Source organism: Lynx rufus, unplaced genomic scaffold (genome assembly GCF_022079265.1).
Source record: "Lynx rufus isolate CCGP_SWC_20201006 ecotype Redwood Valley unplaced genomic scaffold, mLynRuf1.p SCAF_10, whole genome shotgun sequence".
In the NCBI taxonomy this organism is placed as follows: domain Eukaryota; kingdom Metazoa; phylum Chordata; class Mammalia; order Carnivora; family Felidae; genus Lynx; species Lynx rufus.
In genome coordinates this window covers 55,721,907-55,741,259 of record NW_025814824.1, presented here as the reverse complement: position 1 = coordinate 55,741,259, position 19,353 = coordinate 55,721,907, and the positions used below count along the sequence as shown (strand labels likewise).

At 48.8% G+C, this 19,353-nt stretch overlaps 1 protein-coding gene across 2 annotated transcripts; it reads left to right on the top strand.

Moving 5' to 3' along the window:
- The first annotated feature begins 4,618 nt into the window (after window positions 1-4,618).
- On the top strand, window positions 4,619-18,814 carry NOL6 (nucleolar protein 6). Of its 2 annotated transcripts, none has more exons than XM_047065471.1 (26): window positions 4,619-4,749; window positions 5,945-6,151; window positions 6,237-6,353; window positions 9,245-9,424; window positions 9,792-9,960; window positions 10,194-10,328; window positions 10,413-10,576; window positions 10,665-10,785; window positions 10,990-11,048; window positions 11,133-11,234; window positions 11,438-11,553; window positions 11,702-11,879; window positions 12,056-12,178; window positions 12,353-12,501; window positions 12,652-12,727; window positions 12,956-13,096; window positions 13,240-13,357; window positions 13,436-13,590; window positions 13,694-13,857; window positions 14,312-14,464; window positions 14,700-14,797; window positions 15,573-15,697; window positions 15,820-15,909; window positions 16,310-16,504; window positions 16,621-16,722; window positions 16,945-18,814. In XM_047065471.1, exons 2-26 carry the CDS (start codon window positions 5,948-5,950, stop codon window positions 17,092-17,094), a joined length of 3,384 nt encoding a protein of 1,127 aa, XP_046921427.1. In that variant the 5' UTR covers window positions 4,619-4,749; window positions 5,945-5,947; the 3' UTR covers window positions 17,095-18,814. The 2 variants fall into 2 exon arrangements, with proteins under 2 accessions (XP_046921427.1, XP_046921419.1); XM_047065463.1 differs by having other exon boundaries at window positions 4,619-4,902.
- Window positions 18,815-19,353: the final 539 nt, after the last annotated feature.

The window sequence follows — 19,353 nt, the reverse complement described above, 5'->3', positions numbered from 1 at the left end:
CCCTCTGCCCCCGATGATGGGTTATACAGAAGTTATGCTGCTGTTGGGGAGGGGGAGTCATGCAGATTTCCCCCCACCACCCCAGATGACCTGTCACAGGAAACATAGAAGCTTAGTGTACTTTTGTTTGTTTGTTTAGGAAAAAGCCCCAAATCAATAGTTTTGGGTATTTTTGTTTGTTATTTGTTTGTTTGTTTTAATGAGTCAATAGCAACGTCCAATCTCCTAGGGCTCCCTCCACCTGCACCTGCATCTCCGCTTGCTGGTAGCAAGCAGGATACTGGGGCTGAGGCTGCAGCTCAGGGCGAAGCAGGGCCAGATGTGGCTTTCCAGCCTTGCTTGGCCTTAGGGCTGACACCTGGTTCCTGGGACAACCCATCTGGTCTCTTAAATAAAGGTCAAAGCTGGAATCTAAAAAAAAAAAAAAAAAAAGAATAGAGGGACCAGCCTATAAACAATGAAGGCAAGAACATTACCCCAGGTTTCTGGCTTGTGATCATCATGTCTTACTTATCTCTTTATCCTTGACACTGAGCACAGGGCTTGCCATTTCTTAAGTGTCATCCAATGTAGAATGAGTGGTTGACTTATCTCTCAACTCTCTGATCTTCCTCAGGGCTTGTTAAACTTCAATGGTGCTGATTCATCTTCTTAGTCAATCCAAACTCAACTTATGCTTCATGAGTTAGCACAGACCCATCTCCTCCAGGAAATCTTCCTTAACAGTCAAAACATTCTTCAGTCAGGGGCGCCTGGGTGCCTCAGTTGGTTAAACATCTGACTCTTTGTTTCAGCTCAGGTCATGATCTCAGGTTTTCGTGAGTTTGAGCCCCACACTGGGCTCTGCACCGGCAGCATGAAGCCTGTTGGGATTCTCTCTGCCCCCTCTTCTTTCTGCCCCTCCCCCACTTGCACTGTCTCTGTCTCTTTCAAAATAAATAAACTTTAAAAATTTTATATAAAAAACCATTCTTCAGCCATAAAGCAGGCAATCCTACCATTTGTAACAACATTGATGATCATTAAGAGCATGATGCTGAGTGAAATAAGTCAGAGAAAGACAGATACTGCATGGTCTCACTTATATGTGGAATCTAAAAAAAGCCAAACTTATAGAAACAGAGTAGATTATGGTTGCCAGGGGATAGGGGTAGGGGAAATGGGGAGATATTGGTTAAAGAATACAAACTTCCAGTTACAAGAGGAATAAGTTCTGGCCACCTGCGTGGCTCAGTTGGTTAAGCATCTGACTCTTGATTTTAGCTCAGGTCATGATCTCACAGTTTATGAGATTGAGCCCTGGATCAAGCTCCATGTTGGGTGTGGAGCTACTTTGGATTCTCTCTCTCTCCCTCTCAATCTCTCCCTCTGCCCCTCCCCTATGCTCTCTCTCTTTCTCAAAATATATAAATAAACTTTTTAAAAAAGGAATAAGTTCTGGAGATCTAATGTATAGCATGGTGACTATGGTAAACAATACTGTATTGTGTACTTGAAAGTCTCTAAGAGAATAGATCTTATTTGTTCTTACCATAACAACAACAACAAATGGTATTTACGTGAGGTAAAGGATGTGTTAAATATGTTAACTAACATTATTGTGGTAATCATTTTGCAACATATACATATGACAAATTATCACATTGCAAAGCTTATACTTAATATTATACAACAGCTAGGGGCCTATACAACAGCTAGGGGGGCTCAGTCAGTTAAGCTTCTGACTTTGGCTCAGGTCATGATCTCATTGTTAATGGGTCTGAGCCCTGTGTTGGGCTACACACTGATTGCAGAACCTGCTTGGGATTCTCACTCTCTCTTTCTCTCTCTGCCTCTCCCTAACTTGTGCTTTCTCTCTCTCAAAAATAAATAAACATTTAAAAATCCTTTTTTCATAGACTTTATTTTATATTTTTTAATGTTTTATTTATTTTTGAGAGACAGAGCATGAGTACAAGTGGGGGAGGGGCAGAGAGAGGGAGACAGGATCTGAAGCAGGCTCTGAGCTGACAGCAGAGAACCCTATATGGGGCTTGAATCGTGAGATAATGGCCTGAGCTAAAGTCAGACATTTAACTGACTGAGCCACACAGACACCTCTTAAAAAATCTTTTAAAAATGTAGGGGCACCTGGGTGGCTCAGTCGGTTAAGCGCCAGACTTCGGCTCAGGTCATGATCTCACAGTTCGTGAGTTTGAGCTCCATGTCGGACTCTGTACTGACAGCTCAGAGCCTGGAGCCTGCTTCGGATTCTGTGTCTCCCTCTCTCTCTGCCCCTACCCCATTCATGCTCTGTCTCTCTCAAAAATAAATAAACATTAAAAAAATTTTTTTAATCTTTAAAAAATGTTATACAATAGTTATACCTCAATAAAGCTGGGGAAAAAACAATCAAGACACTGAGCAAAAAGGACAGCAAGTTTGAAGGCCCAGGACAAAAAGCCAGGTAACTAGGGAAACTCCAAGTAGTTCAATATGGCTGGGGCATAAAATTTGACAGAAACAATGGTCAGAGACAAGGCTATAAAGGTTGACAGTGGTCACATTCATTCATTCAGCAAACACTGAGTATTTGCAGTGTGCTAGGCATTGGCCATGTAGACGTGGTCCTTGTTTTCATGGATTCACAGTCAAAAACAAAGAGACAACTAATAAACAATCAAAAAATTGTAAAAAAAAAAGTGCTAAAAAGAAACAAATGGGATGATGAGATAAGGAAAAACATATTTCAGATCAGATTATCAGGAAGGCCTAATTAAAGATGTGATACTTATGCTGATAACTGAAGCAGAGAAAAAGTCGAGAAAAAGTGTTCCAGGCAGAGCAAACAGCTTGGCTCAAGTCTCTGAGATGTGAAAGAACATGATATAAGTTCTTGGGGCACCTGGATGGCTCAGTCAGTTGAGCGTTTGACTTTGGCTCAGGTCATGATCTGGCAGTTTGTGAGTTCAAGCTCCATGTTGGGCTCTGTGCAGACAGCTCAGAGTCTGGAGCCTGCTTCAGATTCTGTGTCTCCCTCTCTCTGCCCTCCCCTGCTCATGCTCTGTGTCTCAAAAATAAACTTTAAAAAATTAAAAAAGAAAAAGAACATTAAGTTCTTTATTTTCCAAGGGTGGAGTATCAAGAAAAAGGATGGCATGGCCAGTGAAGGACCATACTGATTGAGGTTTTATTAAAATTCGTATTTAATATGAATGATGAGTTTTTAAGAGGAAAGTGACATGAGAGAATGATGGTTTCAAGACACTCATTCTGGCAACTACATGGAAATGGATTGAAGAAGGACAAGACCACTCTTGTGAAAAATTCCTTTAAAAGCTATTGCATAAATTAGTCGGTACTATTAGAAGTCAGGATAGTAGTTACTCTTGAGGCGTGATGACTAGATGGTAGAATGAGGGGAGAGTCTAAAGGTTCAGGAAATGTTCTGCTTTTCTGGAAGCTGGTAACATGGGTATGTTTGGTTTATACATATTCAAACCTTATGTAATTAGGAAGAATTACCTTATGTAATTCCTCCATGTATACATATGTATATACATAATCAGATGTATATATAATCATATATGTGTGATTATATATGTATGTATGGAATTATATATGCATATGTGTATATATGTAATTTTTGTGTACATTGTACATACATCTATAATTATATATACACATACACACATATACATATATATTGTACTCAAATAAAAAAAAGCTATTGAATAAAACTGTCCTATACTCTTCAAAAATGTTGTCATAAAAGACCAAAAAATGGAGAGCTCAGCAAATATCCCAGATTAAGAGTGAGAAAAGAAACGTGACAACCAAATTGATGCATGCTCTTACATCAGGAAATAAAATACTACTATGTAGAGGGTATTATTGGGATAATCAGCAAAATTTGAATAGTACTGATAGAGGTTAAATTTTCTGAATTTTATAACTGGACTATGATTAGTCCTTCTTCTTGGTAGATCAATGCCTAAGTATTCAGGGATGTGCACAACTAATTCTTAAGTGGCTCTGCAAAACAGTATGTAAATACCTAAAAGACAAGACAAATCCGACAAAACATTATCACTAAGTTATGATGGGTGGTAGGTGAAGGATATATGAGAGTTCATTATATTAATATTACAATTTTGGGGTAGATTTGGAAAATTTAATAATAAACTGGAGAAAGGTATTATAATCTAGGCACGAGATGATGTGACTTGGACTAAACTTGGCACTAAAGGCAGTGAAGAATGAACGAATTCAAGGTATATTTTGGAGGTGGAATTGACAAAACCGACACAACTGAGACGATGTGGTGGATGGAAAAAAAGGATAGAAACCACTGGTATAAATAAACAATCCCAAGTGCCCAAACTAGCTCCGCCCTTCCCCCTTCGACGCAAGCGGCGGAAATAAGGAAAAGCAAGCGACCGCTAAACTACAGGCAGGCTTCCGGTCTGGCGTCGCAAAGAGACCGTAAATCGGAGAACACTGTTTGGCTCCTCCCCCACGATGGGCGGTCCTGGAGAGTGACAGATACCAATCGCCAGCGACTCATCGGGCACTCACCCAATGGCTCTGGAGCTGGGCGGAGTCCTGCGGCACGAGAGTAGTCCCCACGCGGTGCGGGAAGTTTACTGCTGGGTGCGGGAAGTTTCCCGTTGGGTACGGTGACTTTGCTGCAAGCCTTCGGCAGTTCTGTTGTGAGGCTTCGGTTATTCTGTGGAGGGGTTCAGCAATTCTGTGGCGGGATTTCAGCAGGTCTGTGGCGGGGGTTCAGCAATTCAGCCAGGGTGGGAAGAAGTGCCGAGCACGTGGGCTTTGAACCAAAGTGCGTGAGCAAGACCTGGACTCCGAGTGATGGGGCCGGCCCCTGCGGGAGTGCAACATCGGGCAGCTGCTGGGGACCCGGAGGTGGGTGAGCCATCTGGGAGGGAGGAATGTTCTACGTGCAAGAGGTGGCAGAGCCTGACAGCTCGCCGACGAGGGACAGGATGGCCGTCCCTTCTGGAGGAGCCTTATTCCCCCATGTTGCCAGTCTGGCGCACCGAGACAGACCCAGGGGGAACCTGGCGTTATTTGGATAGCAGCAATAAAGTTTACTGAGCTCACTCCTTCGAAAGCTCTGTGACGTCGGTCATTTCCCCGACCAGGTTCTCTTTCTTGTCATTGGATGAGATCTGACCTCTTGTGCCTAGTTCTGTGCTCGCCGCTGTAACGGAGGGCACATGGTGGTTCTTCTGGAGCCCTCCAGTAAGGCTCTCTCCAGTGTAGGACTGTGGGGTAGAGGCGGGGCCCATGGCTGTAGGGAAGAAGGTTTAGGATTCTGCAGACCAGGGTGTGGAGGGTGTGCATGCCTGCTGACAGAGTAGGCATACTACCTGTGAAACCTTGATTTCCTTCAAGTGTACATTTTCTTCTGGGATTACTGAAGATTGGATGGTTTACTGAGTATATTTTCCTGAGGCAGTAGGTTTTAGCTCTTTCCAGCACTGACCACTTAATGTATACGGATGTAATCTACAGTCAGGGATTGCTGGCAGGTTAGAGCCTGGCAGGATTTGGATAGAGCAAGAGTGGAGATGGCATTTGTGAATTCCCAGGACAAACCCAGCAAAAGAGGAAGATTCCTGATGCGTGGTATCTGGAAATACAAGGAGCTCAGGCATTGTTTAGGTCAGGGCTCAGTCAACTACTACCCCTTCCAGCTCCAAGCCAAGCTCCATGCTTGTGCTGTCAAATAGACAGGGAACCCTCAACTCAGGAGTTTTAAGACTAGAGCTCAGTAATGTTCTTCCAAGTAATGATAATCCCGGGTTTTGCAGTCTGACTTCCGTTCAAAAGAGTGAACAGGAGCCTGTGAAGCATTTATCCATGTCCTATCATGGTGGCATTTTAGGCAGTGCATGCTACACACCTTTGACCTCACACTGGCTTCTCTTCTCATTGGCCACAGGTGATGGAACTAGCTCTGGAAGACACATGCCAGGAAGGAAAGAAGGAGTACTCTAAGAAGTGTACCTTGGTTGGGTCTCCAGTGGAGAGTCTCCTGCAGCCAGTGAAGCTTAGCCAGGCAGAACTGTACAAGGAGCCTACCAATGAGGAGCTAAACCGCCTTCGGGAGACTGAGAGTCTGTTCCACTCTAGCTTGCTTCGTTTGCAGGTACTACTGGGTGGCTGGGGCTTGGGTTAGAGGGATGGTCCTGGAACCCTGAGGCTGAAGAACTCACCCCTATCTCTTCTTACAGGTAGAGGAGCTACTAAAGGAAGTAAGGTTGTCGGAGAAGAAGAAGGAGCGGATCGATGCTTTCCTACGGGAAGTCAACCAGCGAGTCCTGAAGGTGCCCTCAACTCCTAAGACACAGGTAATGCAGGTAGAGTGAAGAACTGGGAAGTCCAGGAGAGGTCCTCAGTGTAGGCCTCTGAAACAAGGCCTTGCTCTTCTCCAGAGGGCGTGGGGTCCTAGGGAGCTCATTTTCACTGCCAGGAGGTTCAACTGGAAGTACAGTCAACCATGTGTTCATTTGTTCAGCAAACATTTATGTTCGTTGCATTAGCTGTGTTCTTAGGATACATCGGTGAACAAAGCAGCCTACTTTCTAGTGTTGGACTTATAGATAGTAGACAATAAACATGATGAGTAAACTGAGTGGCAATATTAGTAAATGGTAAACACTGGAAAAAGGAGAAAGTAGGGCAAGGTAAGGGGATTGTGGGAATATCAGAGGGTGGGAGTGGTTTGCAATTTTAAATAGGGTAGTTGAGGTAGGCCTCATTGAAGTGACAGTAGTCTGATGATTTGGAGGAAGTGAGTCAACCATGTAGATATCTAAGGAAGGAATAGTCAACACAAAGGTTCAAAGGCAGTAGTAAATCTGGTATGTTCCTTGGATTAAATGAGGGGAAAATAGAAGGACACGAGTTCAAAAAGGCAATGGAGGAAGGAGGCATTTCACTCAGGGCCTCGTTAAACCGAAACAAGGACTGCCTGTTGCTCTGGGTAAAAAGAGGAACCACTGATGGGACGTTTTTTTTGGTGTAACAGTGATGTGATCTAGCTTCATTTTTAAAAAGTTGACTCAGGGGCACCTGGGTGGCTCACTCGGTTAAATGTCTGACTCTTGATTTCAGCTCAGGTTGTGATCCTGAGGTCGTGGGATCGAGCCCTGTGTTAGGCTCCGTGTTGAGCATGGAGCCTGCTTAAGATTTTCTGTCTCTGTTTTCCCCTCTTCCCTGCTCACACACTCTCTCTCTAAAAAAAAGAAAAAAAAAATCAACAAAACTAAAAGCCTACGAAATGAGAGGAGGTATCTGCAAATGACCCATCTGATAAAGGGTTAGTATCCAAAATCTATAAAGAACTTACTGAACTCAACACCCAAAAAACAAATAACCCAGCTAAGAAATGGGCAGAAGACATAAATAGATACTTTTCCAACGAAGATATCCACATGGCTAACAGACACATGAAAGGATGCTCAACATCACTCATTGTCAGGGAAATACAAATCAAAACCATGATGAGATACCACCTCACACCTGTCAGAGTGGCTAAAATTAATAACACAAGAAACAACAGGTGTTGGTGAAGATGTGGAAAAAGGGAAACCCTCTTGCACCGTTGGTGGGGATGCAAACTGGTGCAGCTACTCTGGAGAACAGTGTGGAGGTTCCTCACAAAACTAAAAACAGAGCTGCCCTACCATCCAGCAATTGCACTGTTAGGTATTTATCCAAAGGATGAAAAATACAGATTCGAGGGGTACATGCACCCCAATGTTTATAGCAGCATTATCAACAATAGTCAAACTATGGAGAGAGCCTAAATGTCCATTGAATGATGAATGGATAAAGATGTGGTATACATATACAATGGGATATTACTCAGCCATCAAAAAGAATGAAACCTTGCCATTTGCAACAACGTGGATGGAGCTAGAATGTAGTATGCTAAGTGAGATAAGCCAAACAGAGAGGTAAATACCATATGATTTCACTCATAGGTGGAATTTAAGAAATAAAACAAGTGTTGGGCACCTGGATGACTTAGTCGGGTAAGCATCCAGCTTCAGCTCAGGTCATGATGACACGGTTCATGAGTTTGAGCCCTGCATCAGGCTCTGTGCAGACAGTTCAGAGCCTGGAGCCTGCTTTGGATTCTGTGTCTCCCTCTCTCTCTCTGCGCCTCCCCTGCTTGTGCTCTGTCTCTCTGTCTTTCAAAAATAAATAAAACATTTAAAAAAAATTTTTTTTAGTAAAAAAAGAAATAAAACAGCTGAACATATGAGAATGGCGGGGGTGGGGGGAGGAAGAGAAGGAAACAAACCACAAAAGACGATTAATGATAGAGAACAAACTGAGGGCTGATGGAGGGACGTGGGTGGGGAATAGGCTAGATGGGTGATGGGTATTAAGGAGGACACTTGTGATGAGCACTGAGTGTTGTAAGTGATGAATCACTGAATTCTCCTGAAACCAATATTGCACTGTATGTCAACTAACTAAAATTTAAGTTAAAAAAAAAGTAATAATTTTTTTTTAATTCCTCATTTTAATTTCTAATACAGTAAGTATAGATATAACTCACGTAAAAAGAGCTCTTTGAGGGTCCTTGATAATTTTTAAGAATGTAATTCACTCAGGCTGTTGTGTTAAAGGTAGAAGGGAAGGGGATAAAGATAAAATCAGGGAGACTAGCTAGAAACCTATTATGCGGTGATCCACTGGAAAATGGTGGCATCTCAGACTAGGATAGAGAAGTAGAGGTGGTTAGTGTCTGGATGTTCTTAAAAGTGAAATGGATGTTTTTAACAGAGATGAGTTCAGGTGATTTAAATGTTTTGGGCTTGAGCAACTAGAATGAAGTTGCCTTAATGGAGAGGATGTGTTTACAGAAAGACTGGGAGTTTGACTTCAAATGTATTGATGTGTTTATTTTTGTTTTTATTTTCTTAAAGTTTATTTATTTATTTTGAGAAAGAGCATGCATGCACAAGTTGATGAGGGGCAGAGAGAGAGAGTGAGAGAGAATCCCAAGCAGGTTCCATGCCCTCAGCACAGAGCCTGATGTGGGGCTCAAACCCATGAACCACGAGATCATGACCTAGCCAAAATCAAGAGTTGGATACTTAAACCTACTTAGCCATCTAGGTGCCCCTCAAATGTGTTATGTTTAATTTGACATGTCTACTAGACACCAAGGGGATATGTCAGGGAGGCAGTCAAATAATATGTATCACTGTCTCTGTCCCCACAGCTGACTGACCAGACCTGGCTCCCAGCTGGGATTCGAGTACCCCTCCACCAAGTGCCCTATACTGTGAAGGGCTCTTTCTGCTTCCTGCCTCCAGCCCAGGTCACTGTTGTGGGCAGCTACCTTCTGGGTACCTGCGTCCGGCCGGACATTAATGTGGATATGGCAGTGACCATGCCCAAGGTGAGGTCCAGAGTTTGGGGAATGGAGAGACTGCTGCTTCACCACCTACAAATTCTTGGGTCTTTCTTTCCCACCTGCCACTTGCCAGGGGATTGAAATCTGAACTCGAAATCAAAAGAGAGATCACTGCTATCATCTTGAGGGCAGCTTAAATGTGCCTTTGGGCCAGTTGCTGCCCTTTGGAACTTTGCCTTCGTCATCTGAGAACTAGATATGGTGTTGTTGGCCCTGGTTCAGGCACTCTGGCCAGCAAAACTCCCTGAGGTTTCTAAACTGTGACTCACCTTGGCTTCATCTTGGCCTGCAAGCTCTCTAACAAAAAGCATTTAAGTGCCTGGGCATCTCTCTCTTTTCTGACCCTCTCCAGGAGCTCCTACAGGACAAGGATGGGTTGAACCAGCGCTACTTCCGCAAGCGTGCTCTCTACCTGGCCCAGTTAGCTCACCACCTGGGCCAAGACCCCTTCTTTGGCAGTGTTCGCTTCTCTTACACCAATGGATGCCACCTGAAACCCTCGCTCCTACTTCGGCCACATGGTGGGAGGGACATACTGGGCTGAAGGCACAGTATGGAGTGACAAATTCAGTGGTGGGGGGGGGGGATGGGGCCTCAAGTCCAAGGTGAGAGGCTTAGGCCTCAGGTTTGAGGGGGAAGGTACAAAGACCTCAGATTCTGAAGTGGGAGGGCATGGTACCCGGTACCCTCAGGTAGGAGGAGGGTGGCACAGAGGCCCACCTGGAAGGATCTCAGCACTCCCTGTCTCCCCCAGGGAAGGATGAGCGCCTGGTCACTGTACGTCTGCATCCATGCCCTCCACCTGACTTCTTCCGCCCGTGCCGCCTGCTGCCATCTAAGAACAATGTGCGCTCTGCCTGGTACCGAGGGCAGAGTCCCCCAGGGGATGGTGAGCAGGCACTCGTGTCAAGGTGGAGCTGAAGGGAAGAGTGTTGTGAGGATTTCTCTTCTCATGGCTTCCCCTCCCCCACAGGTAGCCCAGAGCCTCCCACCCCCCACTATAATACATGGGTTCTGCAGGACATGGCCCTTGAGTCTCACGTGCAGCTGCTGTCAACTGTGCTGGGCTCAGCCTTGGGGCTGAAGGATGGCGTAGCACTTCTGAAGGTCTGGCTGCGGCAGCGGGAACTGGACAAGGTGAGTTGGGAGTGGCCCAGCTTCCCTGCCTCACTGAGTGGCAGGTTGGCTCTGAGCTTGGGCCTCTCTGTTTCCATCTCTTTTTCAGGGCCTGGGAGGGTTCAGTGGGTTCCTTGTCTCCATGCTGGTTGCCTTCCTTGTGTCCACACGCAAGATCCACACCACCATGAGTGGCTACCAGGTCCTGAGAAGCGTCTTGCAGTTTCTGGGTAAGGTGGCTAGATTCAGAAAGGCCAAGGGTTCTACTCATCCTGTGAATCCTCTCATCCTATCAAGGGTCATTCAGTTTCTTAACATAAGACAGAAGAGCAAACTGAATTCTGGAGGCAGGGAGGAGGGAGAGTGTCATTAGTGCTGGGTCCCCAGGGAGGAGGATACCTTCTGACACACCCATCTTCTCTGGCTCACTTCAGCCACCACAGATTTGACAGTCAATGGGATCAGCTTATGTCTCAGCTCAGATCCCTCCTTGGTGAGTGGGGCAGGGCTGGGGCTGGGCAAGGAGGCCTGAAGGTAAGGCCTCAACCCTGACTGGCTTCTTTTTTATGCCTCCAAGCCGGCCCTGGCTGACTTCCATCAGGCCTTCTCTGTTGTCTTCCTGGACTCCTCAGGCTGTCTCAACCTCTGTGCTGATGTCACTGCCTCTACTTACCACCAGGTACCAATGGTTCCCCATTCCTGGATTCCCCAGGTGTCCCAGTCCAGACTGTGTCCCTTCTACCAGTAACAGAACCCCAGAAACTCTTCTCCAAAGAACTTAGGTCAGGCATGTCTCTTGGTCTGAGCCCTCAGGTCACTGAAGGGAGGGCTATAGTGGTGATAATCTCACATGTGAGTTCCTTGCTTACCCTGTGGCCCCAGGTACAGCATGAGGCACGGCTGTCTATGGCATTGCTGGACAGCAGAGCTGATGATGGATTCCAGTTTTTGCTGATGACTCCCAAACCCATGATCCGGGCTTTTGACCACGTCTTGCAGTAAGTTTATGGCTGACAGGCTATGTCAGTGGGTTCTTTTTCCCTGTAGCTACAGTGGTGGGGCAGAAGTGCTCAGATGTTCCTGGTTTTGGGGAGGGGGTGGTACTTGGGGTCAGCAGTACCTCATTCTGTCTCTTTGTCCCTCTAGTCTCCATCCACTGAGTCGCCTGCAGGCAGCATGTCACCGGCTAAAGCTGTGGCCAGAGCTGCAGGATCTTGGTGGGGACTATGTTTCAGCTGCTTTGGGCTCACTGACCACCCTCCTGGAGCAGGGTCTGGGGTCCCGCCTTCACCTGCTGGCCCACTCTCGGCCCCCAGTCTTAGAGGTGAGGTGCTGTGGGGTAGGGAGTTTGTGGGTTTAAGGAGGACTAGATCTAGGGTCTCAGGGAATACAAAAGACACACCATCCCTCTAGCTAGATCTTTCTACCTAGTTGGAAACTGGATTTCCAGGTCAAGCTGGGGCATTCTTGGCTTGAACTCAGCCTTTTTACACCCTATAGTGGGACATTAGCCAGGATCCACCGAAGCACAGAGACTCTGGGACCCTGACCCTAGGATTGCTCCTCCGGCCTGAGGGGCTGACCAGTGTCCTTGAGTTGGGTCCGGAAGCCAACCAGCCCGAGGTGAGGAGCTGTGGGGTTCTGGGGGGTGATTTGGCTCTGTCTTGGGAACTCCAAGCCGTGCACTGGCAGGAGTAGGGTGGATCGTCCTCATGCCACCTGGATTGAGTCCTGTTGGGGATTTCTGATAAAGCCCATCTTTGTTGATTTCTTCCACCACCCATTGCCTTTCCTCAGGCTGCTGACTTCCGCCAGTTCTGGGGATTTCGCTCAGAGCTTCGGCGTTTCCAGGATGGAGCCATTCGGGAAGCTGTGGTCTGGGAGGCAGCCTCTATGGCCCAGAAGCGCCTTATTCCCCACCAGGTGGTCACCCATCTCTTGGCACTGTGAGTGTTAGCATCTGGATGCTGGGAAGCACCGGTGGGTTGGGGAGCCTTTTAGGAGGGTCTGGCCCAGGCTTTGGGCTGAGCAGTGAATGTCCAGCAGCATTCTCCATATTCCTCAGTGCCCACACTGAGTCTCTGCCCCTTTCCCAGCCATGCCGACATCCCAGATACCTGTGTCCACTATGTGGGGGGCCTTCTGGACGCGTTGATCCAAAGCCCAAAAGAGGTAAGGGTCATGGGTCAGGGCTAAGGGTTAAGGCTAGGGGTTGCAGAGTAGCTTGTGTGGCCAGATTAGGTAGGGGGTGGAGAGCACGCCTCAGCCGGGCTGCACTTCTCATAGTGTCCAGCAGAGGGGGTGCTGGCTCTGCAGCAGCCTGAGCTGTGGCAAAATCCTGGGTGGTGGTGGGGTTCTGTAGGGTCCTGGCCTCCTGACTGACTGTGTTCTCCCTCTCAGACCTCCAGCACAGGTGAGGAAGCCCTGGCAGCAGCAGTGCGTTGCTACGATGACCTCAGCCGCCTCCTGTGGGGGCTGGAAGGTCTCCCGTTGACTGTGTCTGCTGTGCAGGGAGCTCATCCAGTACTGCGCTACACTGAGGTGAGGTGGAAGGTGGCAGGAAGCCTTTTCTGCTTAGCGATTCCTGGTCTCTACCCCGTTCCTCCAGTATTCCCCTTTCCGACTCCTGACTGTGTTCACTTTCTCAGTCCTGAGCCCCTACCTCAGCCCTGCATCTTCCATAGGTGTTCCCACCAACCCCAGTCCGGCCAGCCTACTCCTTCTACGATCACTTGCGAGAGCAGGCCTCGCTGTTGCCTCGGCCTGACAAGCCCTGTCCAGCCTATGTGGAGCCCATGACTGGTGAGGATCCTCTTGGGAGGGGATGAGAGAAATTGTTCCCACTCCATGCTGCAGTCTTGAAACCTCTTTTCTTCCTAGTGGTATGTCATCTGGAAGGCAGTGGTCAGTGGCCACAGGATGCTGAGGCCATACGCCGGGTCCGAGCTGCCTTCCAGCTGCGCCTGGCGGAGCTGCTGACCCAACAGCATGGGCTGCAGTGTCGTGCCACAGCCGTGCACACTGATGTCCTCAAGGTTAGACTGGTGTAGGGTAGGGATTCCCCAGAGAGGGAGGGCACAGGGTGTTAGGGTGTCCCATGCTGACACGTGTCTCCCATCCCATACCCTCTTTGAACAGGATGGGTTTGTATTCCGGATTCGTGTGGCCTATCAGCGGGAGCCCCAGATCCTGAGGGAAATGCGGAGCCCTGAGGGGATGATCTCATTGAGGGACACGCCTGCCTCCCTCCGCCTTGAGAGGGACACAAGGCAGTTGCCCCTGCTCACCAGTGCCTTGCATGGGTATGGCCACCTGCATAGGTTCTTCTGTCTGTAGATCCTTGCCTGCTTCTATTCTGCTCTCCTGGCCACCTGTCTCTCTGGGAGGCCACCTGGTATAAATTTATACCATGGTTTATGTATTCATTTTTTAGAGAGAGGAAGAGAGAGAGAATCCCAAGCAGGCTCTGTGCTGTCAGCACAGAACTTGATGTGGGGCTCAATTTCACAGAACCATGAGATCATGACCAGAGCCGAAGTCAAGAGCCAGACACTTAACCGACTGCACCGCCCAGGCGCCCCTGAAATGGGAATTTTATAGGACTGATCTGTTGGGGTGTTAGTTAGGGGCATGTGAGATTCTGTTCAGAGGGCAACTTTGGGTAAAGGTTGAATAAATAGTGGTGGTAGAGCAGAAATACTCTTCTTGGGCCCTGAGTGCCTGAGTCTCATTGCCACTTCCCTCTTCCCCCGACAGACTCCAGCAGCAGCACCCAGCCTTCTCAGGTGTGGCACGGCTGGCCAAGCGGTGGGTGCGCGCCCAGCTTCTGGGTGAGGGGCTCACCGATGAGAGCCTGGACCTGGTGGTTGCTGCTCTTTTCCTGCACCCTGAGCCCTTCACCCCTCCCAGGTGATTCCGAACTCCATCTTTTCTCTAGCCAGAAAGTTCCCCTTGGGGCCAGTTGTCGTCCCTTAGGCTATACCTTCAGTCCAAATGGGAAAGGGTAGCTAAAAAAAGTGACAGAAGAGGTTCTAAGACACCTCCCACCCCCATCCATGCTGAGGGGTCTAGACTGTCTAGGCCGTGGGGAAAGCCCTGGGATGTGTGGTTGGGCCCAGACCCTTTGCTCATTCCTTCTTCTCAGCTCCCCCCAGGTGGGCTTCCTTCGGTTCCTTTTGTTGATATCAACCTTTGATTGGAAGAACAACCCCCTTATTGTCAACCTCAACAATGAGCTGACTGGTAAGTGGTAGGACTGGGGTCAGACTCCTGCAAGAAAAAACCTTTGTGGATTGCAGAGCAATAGGGCACACAAGGGTTTTCCACGCCAGTCTATTAGATAGGGCTTTTTTCGTGGTTTCCCCTTCCCAGATATCTGTGCCTGACCCTGATGCCTTGGGGTAGGGAATTACTAGGAGGAAGAGGCCCAGTCAAGGCTTTAGGGAGCTCTAAGGCTATAGAGCTATGGTTTGTTCCTATGATGCTCAGAAACAGAATGGACCGGGGTGGTAAACAAGCTACCTGGTGGGGGCTGTGAAGGGGAAAGGAGAGTAGAAGGGGGACCCTGAACACCAAGTGAGAAGTCTTGTGGGGATCAGGGAAGGGCCCAGGTTAGAATAGATGTCCAGACTTCTTGGTGAGTGGGGGTGATGATTTTCATCTGTAACATGAGGAGTTCCTGGTCCAAGCAGAGAGGAGGGTGTCAGCTTCCTAATTCCCCAGGTGTGTGGGAGCATAGGGTGGGAAGGGGGTCAGGGGCAGGCCTCAGCTTGTGTCGGCCCGGAAACTAGAATGGGGTGCCAGGCAGTGGAAAATTCTGCCTTTGGGCTGAGGCTGAGAGTTTAACGCCCCACCCAATTGAGGCAAACATGGTGTCCTTTACATTGCCTTTGTCCTTTGGGGGAGGGGCACTGGAAAATCCCTGTGATGGGCAGCTGTTGGGTGTACAGTAGGAAGATCTGGGGTAGTAGAGCTGGGGAAGGGGGCAGGCTGACCCAGGACCCCCTCTTGTTCACAGTGGAAGAGCAGGTGGAGATCCGCAGTGGCTTCCTGGCAGCTCGGAGACAACTCCCGGTCATGGTCATCCTTACCCCCCAGGATCGTAAAAACTCTGTATGGACACAGGATGGACCATCACCCCAGGTTCAATCCCATCCTTACCTCTAAATTTGTGGTCTTCTCCCCCAAGGAGAAAGCAGGCCCAGCATGAGCTAAGAAAGACCCACACTCAGGTTTGATGTATTTGATTGTGTGTATCCCCTCAGATCCTACAGCAGCTTGTGGTCCTGGCAGCCGAGGCCTTGCCTGTCCTAGAGAAGCAGCTAATGGATCCCCGGGGGCCTGGGGACATCAGGGTAAGCCCTTGACCAAGAGTGACTCGGGTTCTAGGGATTCTGTCTTTGAACATTGGGAATCTGGAGCTATAGGGGCTCTCACAGGATGCTCAGCCCTCTTGTTTGGCAAGACTGAATCCACAGAAGGCATTGATACTGCCCATGGTGCCTGGCAGTGGTGGAACCTGCAGGACAACCAGGGCCCTGGCTCTATCCAGGCCTCACACTTGTAGCCTGTGCTCCTCCTGACAGATTGAAGCTGGCTGACACCAACTGGGGCTTGATGTTCCCACCTTCAGATGAACATTTGGGCCCCTAATGGGGGGGTCAGACAAAAGGGAAGGAGGGAACCAAGGTGGGCATGTGGAAGGCTTTGTGGTCCAGCTCCCAACTCCCAGTGGGCACTACGGTACTCCCTCAGACAGTGTTCCGGCCACCCTTGGATATGTATGATGTGTTGATCCGCCTGTCTCCCCGCCACATCCCCCGGCACCGCCAAGCCGTGGACTCACCAGCTGCCTCCTTCTGCCGTGGCCTGCTCAATGAGCCAGGGCCCTCGTCCTTGATGCCTGTGCTGGGCTACGATCCTCCTCAGCTTTATCTGGCACAGCTCAGGGTAGGTCCTAAAGGGCTGACTAAACCTGGGGAGGGGGCTTCCAGGTGAAGCTGGGGCCATGGAGGTGACTCTCAGATGTCTATGTGTAATATTATCTATGTCCTGTCCTTTCCCAGGAGGCCTTTGGGGACCTGGCCCTTTTCTTTTATGACCAGCATGGTGGAGAGGTGATTGGTGTTCTCTGGAAGCCTACCAGCTTCCAGCCCCAACCCTTCAAGGTGTGCTGGCTGATGATAAGTGTTGTTCCCAAGTGTGTTCATGTGGTTCCATGTGGGCATGCATGTCTGTATGTGGCAGACTGCATGGGTCAGGTGTGAAGCATGTGTCTTGTGTGTCGATCTCTACTACTACTACTGCTACTGCTCCCCACCCCCACCCGGCTTGGTGTCTCTGGGTGTGCCTCTGTGACACCTCAGTCCATATTTCTCTGGTTCCCCTAGGCATCCAACATAAAGGGGCACATGGTGGTGTCTCAAAGTGGGGAGCTGGTGATGGTGCCCAATGTAGAAGCGATCCTGGAGGACTTTGCCATCCTGGGTGAAGGCCTGGTACAGGCTGTGGAGGCCCGAAGTGAGAGGTGGACTGTGTGATCTCCACCCCAGGAGCAAGCTGTAGGTGTACAGCCGGACTTCAGACCTCTGGAGCAAGATGTCAATAGCATGATCTCCATCCTCGTTGCATACGGATCTTCCATGGAGTACCTGCTGGCCTAAACACACTGAGATGTTCCCCTAGAAAAGCCCTGCCCCAAATTTCTGTCTGATGCTTCAGCATCAGAGCAGGGGCCTGGTTTCTTACAGAGTCCCCTGGGCCTGTATGAACTTCCAGAAGAGGAGGGCAAGCCAGCTCAGCGAACTGAATGAACCCAGGAGATCCATCCACCTGTCAGCCTTAGTCTGGGCTTTTTTTTTTTTTTTTTTTTTTTCCTTTTCTTCCTAGGATGTTTCCAGAAGTGTGGAGAGGAGGACATTTGCCCAAGGCTGAGGCTGTCTCCCCTTCCCATTGCCAGGATGTGTGCCTACACCTTAGTATGCCCTTCAGGGCAGTGTCAGGCCTTTGAATGGGGTCCAGAGAAGGTATGGCACTTCTTGAGGGTCACAGAATATCTGCACTGAGCAGTGGGAAAGGGGCTCTGTGTGTATGAATAGAGCCCATTGAAGGGACACGGGTCTCTCCTGTGTGGGTGCTGTTACTTTCCAGGGTACGCCAGGGGAAAGCACAGAGGACAGGAGGGGCTGGGTACCCAATGAGCCAGCGAAGGGGTGAAGGGGTGAGGGGGACAGATGGTCCCCTAGTCCGGGAGAGCTGCAGAAAGCGCTCAGCGTTGTCCTGGCTGCTCAGTGTCTCAGTCCCCCGGCTCCATGGCATCTGCCCATTCATGTCACACACTGTCCCCACTGCATCCCTGCAGTAAGGGTGTGGGGGGAACAAGCCCCAAGTCCTGCTCTCCAGGAGCTCTCAGTGCCAGGGTGGGGGGTGGTGCTGCCTCCTTTCACCCCAGTCCACACCCCACTTGGCAGCAGCCTCTCCCTTCTCCGTCTCCCCTAATCCTGGCTGTTTTTCCAGACTCAGCTCGAATAGTGCTTCCTCCTCCAACCCTTCCCTCGCCCCCAGCCTGAGGTGCTCTTTCTCTCGTCTGAAACATGAGAGCAATTACTGTCTGTTCAGTTTACTTCGTAGTTGCATACAGGGCGTGAACTCTTCTGTTGTTTTAAACTCTGATTTAAAATTAAGTCACTTAATTTCCCCATGTTCCTGGCTTTTCTACCATTTTCACATTAGTTTTAACATTGTCTCCTAGAAGTAAACTCTCTGGGGGCAGGTAACATGTTTGAACAGATTTCTTGGCACCTTCGTGGTACCCAGGACAATGCTCAAGTAGGATGCAGGTGTGTGCAGAAGGGGCATCTAGGCCAGGCAGATGGAGAGCAAGCAGACCAAAATGCTTTAAGGACAAGGGAATCATAATTTGTAATCTCTGCCTAGAATGAGTGTGGAGGTGACAATGAGTTGCACCCTGAGAGTTAAGATGCAGCTGACATTTTGAGTGCCTGGTAAATGCTGGGCACTCCGTTTTTTTACATGTCTTATGTGCAGGAACGTGATCATGCAACAATCCCAGCCCTGTGAAGTATGTGCTTTTAGTTATCCTCATTTTCTGAAAGGTTCAGCAGCAGGCATGGGCCTGTTTGTGAAGAGATTGATGCCTGGCTATCAGGGTTCATCCTCAAGATGATAAGGGATGCCTGGGTGGCTCAGTTGGTTGAGCGTATGACTTCAGCTCAGGTCATGATCTCATGGTTCATGAGTTTGAGCCCCGCATTGGGCTCTGTGCTGACAGCTCAGAACCTGGAGCCTGTCTCAGATTCTGTGTCTCCCTCTCCCTCTGTTCTTCCCCCACTTGTTCTTTCTCTCTCTCTCAAAAATAAAGATTAAAAAAAAAAAAAAAAGATGATAAGCCACATATGGGAGCCCTGATCTTGAATTTTGTCCCAAGTCTGTTAGTCTTTGTGAACCTGTACCGGTCCCTACCTGTCACCGTCATGAGATTAGATGTTGGCATGTCATAGAGAATACATTGATGGGCTATGTGAGCTGTGCTCTTGATTCATGAACTCCAGGCAGAGGTGTACAAGGCTTTGTGTTTGGGGAAAGAAATGCAGTTCCGGCCCCCATGGACCCTGGTTCTGTGGTGTTCCCTGGTTCCTCTTCACTTACTTTCTCCACAGTCCCTCTGTAGGCTCTGGGGAAGGATGGTGCTGGCCTGTTTCAAACCATCCTGTTTCCATCCATGGGTCGGCTTCAGTCCTGTAGCTTCTGGCCTTTTCACAAACCCAGTTCTAGATTAT